This window comes from Saccopteryx bilineata, chromosome 3 (genome assembly GCF_036850765.1).
Source record: "Saccopteryx bilineata isolate mSacBil1 chromosome 3, mSacBil1_pri_phased_curated, whole genome shotgun sequence".
Lineage (NCBI taxonomy): Eukaryota > Metazoa > Chordata > Mammalia > Chiroptera > Emballonuridae > Saccopteryx > Saccopteryx bilineata.
The window spans coordinates 126,270,430-126,278,093 of record NC_089492.1 but is presented as its reverse complement, the minus strand read 5'-3'; the positions used below and the strand labels follow the sequence as shown (position 1 = coordinate 126,278,093).

The 7,664-nt window shown below is 53.9% G+C and overlaps 1 protein-coding gene across 1 annotated transcript; it reads left to right on the top strand.

The window, feature by feature from the left end:
• Positions 1–5,226: 5,226 nt before the first annotated feature.
• Positions 5,227–6,735, top strand: ASPRV1 (aspartic peptidase retroviral like 1). Its single transcript, XM_066267323.1, has one exon. The coding sequence runs from the start codon at positions 5,361–5,363 to the stop codon at positions 6,135–6,137; it is 777 nt and encodes a 258-aa protein (XP_066123420.1). The 5' UTR covers positions 5,227–5,360; the 3' UTR covers positions 6,138–6,735.
• The last annotated feature ends 929 nt before the right edge of the window (positions 6,736–7,664 follow it).

Genomic DNA, 7,664 nt, shown 5'->3' with positions numbered 1-7,664 from the left:
CTCTTTTCAGCTTGAGGACCTGATGATGCGGGAAGCCGCCGAGGCCCCTGCCCCTGGGAGCTGTGCTGTAAGCTCTCACAGCTGCACACTCACACCGGCCCTGGGCCCTGGGGCTGGGCTGGGCGGGAGTTGTGCAAGTGAGAGCTTGTTTGTGGCAGCAAGTGCCCAGAGGTGGCAAGAATGGAGGGCATCATATCTGGTCCCACAACATGGGGGGGTCAGAAGGCAGCTGCCTTCAAAGTGGCGTGGCTGTGACTGGGGCTGCTTCAAGTGGTTGGCTTGCACATACACGTCGGTCTTAAACGCCTAAAAACTGGGCGGTTAAACATCAAACATCTGTATCCTGTTTTCATTGGCTTGTAAGCCGTAGTGATGGGGAACTGCCTAGTTTTCTGAGCCAGCAAGTGGGCCCAGAGGCTAATCAACAGCAGGTGCCTCCAATAAATATGATTTTAGTACTCAGTGTAAATGTGTGTGCAAATAAGTATGTAAAATAATGTGGGAGCTGAATTCTATAGGCTAGTTATACAATTTCTTTCTTTCTTTTTTTATAAATAAATTTTTATTAATTTTAATGAGGTGACATCAATAAATCAGGGTACATATATTCAAAAAAAAACATGTCCAGGTTATCTTGTCATTCAATTATGTTGCATACCCATCACCCAAAGTCAGATTGTCCTCTGTCACCTTCTATCTAGTTTTCTTTGTGCCCCGCCCCTTCCCCAACCCTCTTCCTTTCCTCCCCCGCCCCATAACCACCACACTCTTGTCCATGTCTCTTAGTCTCGTTTTTATGTCCCACCAATGTATGGAATCATGCAGCTCTTGTTTTTTTCTGATTTACTTATTTCACTCCGTATAATGTTATCAAGATCCCACCATTTTGTTGTAAGTGATCTGATGTCATCATTTCTTTCTTTTTTTTTTTTTTTTTTCATTTTTCTGAAGCTGGAAACAGGGAGAGACAGTCAGACAGACTCCCGCATGCGCCCGACCGGGATCCACCCGGCACGCCCACCAGGGGCGACGCTCTGCCTACCAGGGGGCGATGCTCTGCCCATCCTGGGCGTCGCCATGTTGCGACCAGAGCCACTCTAGCGCCTGAGGCAGAGGCCACAGAGCCATCCCCAGCGCCCGGGCCATCTTTGCTCCAATGGAGCCTTGGCTGCGGGAGGGGAAGAGAGAGACAGAGAGGAAAGCGCGGCGGAGGGGTGGAGAAGCAAATGGGCGCTTCTCCTGTGTGCCCTGGCCGGGAATCGAACCCGGGTCCTCCGCACGCTAGGCCGACGCTCTACCGCTGAGCCAACCGGCCAGGGCCATCATTTCTTAGTTACACAATTTCTTAGCTGTTTTGAGCTGCAAACTGTGGTGTGACTACATGTGTTTGGTGTGTGTTTCACATGTGCACAGTGTGTGGGGAGTATGCTTTTGTAGACAGTGTATCTGTGTGTTGTGTATCTATGTGCATATGTTTGTGTTGTGTGTGTATGTATGTTTGTATATGAAGGAAAGTCCCATCAGGTTGGTTGGAGACAAAACCAGCTACAGAATTTACAGGGCAAAACCAAAGTGTGGAGCCCCTTATTCAAAAGGATGGGGAATTTCAAGACAGTAACAGCAGAACGTCAAACCAAGCGTGGGCCTTTCTGAGTGAGATTCCCACAGTCAAATGCCCATGAAGCCAACTCTGATTGGAGAAAGTGCATCTCCTGTCTCCCCTCACCCTTCCTTTGCTGTCTTAAGAAGTCCTTGAACCCCCTCTGCTCTGGTTGTCCAGCTCACAGGGAGGCCTTGGCCTTGGGAGTGTGGGGAGCTGTGCCCTGGAGAGGAGCAGCGGCAGCTGACCGCACGGCGGGGGGCGGTGCAGGCGGGGGGCGGGGCTTGCCTGCACCGGTCCTGACCCTCCCTCCCGTTCAGTCCATACGGTGTCTCTTGGCTCTTTGCTCAGAGTGATCTCCTGAGTTCCAGCCCCCTCCCCGCCCCCCTGCATCATGTGACTTGAAGGCTGTGTCCCCAGAAATCATCAGGCAGCAGAGGAGGGGACCTGTGGTTTCCAGGTGCTTCCTCACTGCCCACCAAGTGCTTCAATTCTCAGGCCTAATGGGCCCTGTCCTGGGGGTAAGGAGCAGGAAGGGGGAGCTGGGAAGCTGGGGCCACGTTGGACTGGCAGAGTTACAGCCCCAAAATCTCAGTGAGGGGCTGTGCAGGGTGGGGACTGCCTCGGTCCTTCCTGTTTACTGTCCTGATTTGCCTCCTCACGGGTTAAGCACAGTGTGCCTGCTTCAGAACACACTCAGATGCTAATGGGCATTAATGAGGGTGTTCCCGCCCCAATACCTATACTTGTCAATAATTAGCCACAATTTCCGACGTTCTGGGAGGAGACACCTAGTTGGCCCAGCTGGTTTAGCTTATCAGCGTACCAATAGTATAGCAACTCCTAGGTCCCTGAGTGTTTTTCAGTGTTCCACTTGTAGGCATCTCCCAAAGGTGAAAGGAACTTGAGAACTTACTCCACCACGTTCCTGACCCTAGCCAGAGAATGGCTCCTAAACTGAACCCTGTCCAGCTCTCCTGTCTTAGGGATCCCAGATGGGCCTGTGTGAACAGCCAGCCTGGAGGACTTCTCTGAGGAGGGCCACCGGCCTCAAGTCAGGGACCCAGAGTGTAATGGTGGTGGGGGATTGGGCGGCAAGGTAGGCGAGAGACGGGATCTGAGACAAACGGTCAGGTAGGAATGGAGATTGCTAGACTTGTTAGCCACTGGCCATGAGGCTTTGTCCGCCAGAGAGAGACAGCAAGAGAGAGAGAGAGAGAAGGAGGAAGGGAGAGAGAAAGAATGAGAGGGAGCGAGGAGAGAGAGAGAAGGAGGAAGGGAGAGAGAAAGAATGAGAGGGAGAGAGGAGAGAGAGAAGGAGGAAGGAAGAGAGAAAGAAAGAGAGGGAGAGAGAGAGAGAGAGAGAAGAAGAAAAACAAGTTCCCCGTGAAGGGGTGTGATGATAAATTGGATTTCCAGAGGGGGGAAAACGTCCTGATTTAGAATTTGTCTATTTCTGTGGTATAAATACTCCCACCTAGCTACCACTTGGTTTAACAACTGGCTCACAAAATTCTTGAAAATGTAACAATCAGCTCTTGCTCACTGCTCATTAGGTCACTCTCCTCATCAGAGGCCATGAACAGCACAAGCCCCCAGGTCCCAGCTGTTCACCCTGCTGAGCCCAGCACTCCCCCTGTCCTGGTTTTATTTACAAAATGTCCTTCTCATGCGTCGGACAGCTTGGGGCCTGAAGAAAGCCATGCAGTCATCCAAGCTCCTTGTGTTTCAGATCCTAGAGTCGGGTGGGCGGGTTGGCCTCACAGGTTGTCATGATGCTCACTGAGGTGATGGATGTGAACAGACTATGCCACAGCGAACAGCAGACCCAGTCAAGTTCCAGTGACCACCTGTTTCTAACCCAGAGCAATGGGAGACCTGACTTCAGTACCCACCACAATGGTTTGAAGAGCCACAGTTTGGAGCATCTTGCAGTCCTAACTTGTCAGCTGACAAACCACTCTGCTTCTCACCTCCCTCGGTCACATGCCAGCCTCCTAACTCATTCTCATTTCCAGGAACCAGCTGTGTGGGGGTGAAAAATACCAGGGAGCCAGGAAGCCAGTAGGTCAGGTCCCTGGGTCGCAGAACAATGCCCATCCCAGGGTTGAGAGTCTGTCCACAGAAGTCCACCTGCAGAAGGGGCTTCCTGGTTTTGCAGGTGGCGAGGACATTTCCCTGGGTACAGGTTATTTTATTATGCAATCTTCTCTGAGGCCCACCTGCTCTTGACACCTTCCCAGTGACTTCATTTCCCCTCCCCTGGGCTCCTGGAATGGCACGATGGCCCCACCTTAGCCTTGCAGCTGTGAGGAGAGGTGTTGACCCAGCTGCCTCTCTGCTGGCTCACTGTGATAGGTGGAAGGGTTGAGACAGTGGCTGGGACTGAGGGTCTTTCAGTGTGTCTGGGAACCACAGGACTGTCCAGAGGCAGGATGGGGGCCAGGCGCCCCTGGGATTCAGCCAGGTACTAGGTGATAGGTGGTACGGGAGCCTATCAGGAACAGGCTGCGGGCCAGGAACACAGCCCAGAGCCACAGGTAGGCCCCTGGTTCCTGCTTCTCTCCTCTGTTCATCTCTGTGTGGTGAGAGCACTCAGCCAGGCCTGGAGCCCAGCCGGAGACAGTCACACATGTCTGCTACGTGTGAGCTGCACGCCCGGTCATCACAGGAGACAGGCTGGTGAACAGACCGGCACAGCACACTGTGGCTCTGGGGAAGGGGCTCTTGGAAGGTTCTTGGAAGGTGAGAGGGGCCACTGGGAGGAGACAACATACGCGGAGCACTCAGAACTGGAGCCAAAGCTGGGTCCCAGCTTCTGCCTTCCGGCTTCCATGTTCACTCCCAGAGTTTAAAATCAGCCCCAGCCCACTTCAGGGACTTAATGAGGGAACAAGGGCTGAGGCCGAGCCTGGAAAAGTGCTGACTCTGAATCAGATATGATCAATGAGGGGAAATTACTGGAGCAACTGAGTTCATGAAAAAGGCTATGTGTGTTTGTGTCTGTCATTTAAAAATGATTTCTGTGTCTTCTTGATTCTGGGACCCTCCTCTCTCTCCCTCTCTGGGGAATTGTGTAGGATTCCACATTGGCTCAGAAGGTATGAGAAACACCTACCCCATCCTCACACACAGTCGGAGTGCAATAAATGTAAGCTCCTTTCCTTTAACCACTCAGAGTGGTCACTAGGGGCTGAGGGCAAGAGGCTTCCCCAGTCCGGAGGTTGATGGCCCTCTGGTCCCTGCCTCCCCCTTTCTTCTCCAGCTGATGACAAGCACCTGGATGTCATAACGTCCTCTGTGTGCTCATGTGTTATTCTGGAATACAGTCTGGGGAGGGTACCTGAGTAGGCCCCCTCCGGCCGCAGCTGGCCTCCCTTGCACTGTGGGCTGGCCTGCACCAGTCCCGTGGATGGATGCAGAAGGGTGAGGCACTGATCCTGCTCGTTGGGCAGGATGCTAGCAGGAGGGCAGGACAAGCAGGGGCGGAGCTTCCAGAACAAAGGAGAATGGGGAGTCCTGGGGGCGGTGCAAGCCAGGCATCAAAAAGGCTCCGCAGAGTGAGCAGGCCACAGCAGCTGCCTCCGTGCCCAGCAGTCCCAGACAGCCCTTGCCTGGTCCCTTCTGCCTGCCCCAGGCCGGGCACCTAAGCACCACTCTGTTTAGAGAGGCCTCCTCCAGCGTGATTGCGCCGGCACTGCTCTGTGGCTTTCTCTACTTGGCGTGGGCTGCTGCCACAGTTCCAAAGGAGAGCAGAGGGATGGCCGGGAGCGGAGCCAGGAGCCAGGAGGGCCGCCGGGAGCATGCCTTCGTCCCAGAGCCTTTTGATGGAGCCAATGTAGCCCCCCATCTCTGGCTGCACCGCTTTGAGGTCATCAATGACCTCAACCACTGGGATCACGTCACCCAGCTAAGGTTCCTGAAAGAGGCCCTCAGGGGAGATGCCCTGGAGGCCTACAGTGGGCTCAGCCCCGAGGACCAGGGTGACTACAGGGCTGTGAGAGAGGCCCTGCTGAAGACCTTTGGGGAGCACGGAGCCGCTCACAGCCACAGGCCCAAGGAGATCGTCTTTGCCAACAGCATGGGTAAGGGCTACTACCTCAAGGGGAAAATTGGCAAAGTGCCCGTGAGGTTCCTGGTGGACTCTGGGGCCCAGGTCTCGGTGGTCCACCCAAGCTTGTGGGAAGAGGTCACTGATGGTGACCTGGACACCCTTCAGCCCTTTGAGAATGTGGTCAAAGTGGCCAATGGGGCGGAAATGAAGATCCTGGGCGTCTGGAACACGGTGGTGTCACTGGGCAAGCTGAAGCTCAAGGCGGAGTTCCTCGTGGCCAACGCCAGCGCTGAGGAAGCCATTATTGGTACCGACGTGCTCCAGGACCACAACGCTGTCTTAGACTTCGAGCATCGCACGTGCACCCTGAAAGGGAAGAAGTTCCGCCTTCTGCCTGTTGGAGGGTCCCTGGAAGATGAGTTTGACCTGGAGCTCATAGAGGAGGAATCCTCAGAAGAGGGGCGGCCTCCATTCTCCAACTGAAAAGCTCCTACTTCCTCACCCTCCCCAAAACAGTGGTGGAAGACCCACCACAGTGGAAGGGAAGGGCAGGTCCTCACGGGGACCCTGGGCTTGTCCAACCCTCGAAAACCAACTCTTTCCCTCCTCCAGCCCTCCTCCTCCCTGTGCAGGGACCTGACTCCACCCCTGGAAGGGAGGCTTCATTTGAAAAGGCACAGGTGAGGGAGCGCAGGCTGGCTTTCTCAGCGGGAGAGAGGTCCTCGTGGCTGTACAGACTCAAAGGCCAGAAGAAGGTTCTGTGAAGGCTAGAAATCATTGTCTTTGAGAGGGGACTAAAAGACCTCCTAAGCCCCCTAAGACATGGCTGAATCTGCTCCAGGTCGGGGCAGCCTGAGCGCTGGGCTGGCTGTGGGTCCAGGCCCCGCACTGCTCTCGGGGTTCTTCCCTGTTGGGTCTTCCACCTGTGGGATATGTATGTCCTTCTGTCATTTGCTTTGAAACCCATGGAGTCTTGTGCCAATAATTCATTATTTTCAAAACCAATAAAGATTGACTCATGGTGAAAGGGGATGATAGGATGGGATAAACCTGAAGGGAAGGGGGGAGGATGCTCTGGAGAGGGGGGCAAAGGAGATGTTGAGGGGAATATGGGGGAGGGGGGTGCATTTGGGGCGACACTAGAATCTATGTAAACACAATAAATTAAAATCAATAAAAAAAGATTGACTCATGGCAAAACCATGTAATGTGTTGATTGGGGGTGAATGGGATGGATGTGAGGGGTGAGGAAAACGAGGGGTGAACGTCAAAGGGAAGGAAGGTGCAGTATTGCCTGCATGCCACCCTGGATACAGGAGAATACGCACACAGTGACTAGGTATCTTGGATTTTATGACAGCCTCCATTTCAAATATTTTGACTTATTTCCTCTATAATTCCCGCCATCATCCTCTAATCATTTCAAACTATAATACTATAGCATTTAAATTGCCCCTTATACCTAAAAGTGACCCTAAAGTTTTTTGGGAGATTTCTTGATTGGGGATTGGAAAATGATAGTTCTTATAAACAGAGGGGAAGTATCTGCCTGACAAGTAGGTTCTTACAGCCACTGGGAGCCAGGGCATGGCGGCCAGGACAGGAGATGAGCGCTGGCCTGCTCGGCCAGCCCGAGGGAGAGCTGGAGGACAGAGGGTGCGGCATCGGCAGGGGGCTGTGGCGGAGGGAGGCGGCTTCCCACCGGAGGACAGAGGGTGCGGCATCGGCAGGGGGCTGTGGCGGAGGGAGGCGGCTTCCCACCGGAGGGACTGGAATAAGCCTGAACTTGGAGAGGTGGGTGGAATTGGGGGGAGGTACATTCCCAGATCTGAGAATGGGGTGTCCATCTCTTTTAGTCTGCCTTATAGTCTGTTCCAAGTGCCTGCCTCTTTCTCTGGCCCTGGGCAGGGCCAGGAGGAATCTGAAAACTCCAGCCACAAAAGAGACTGAGGGTGCAAAGCTCCGAAGGCTCTCAGTGGGAGACAGGAAAGGCCACTGTTCCCTCATCGG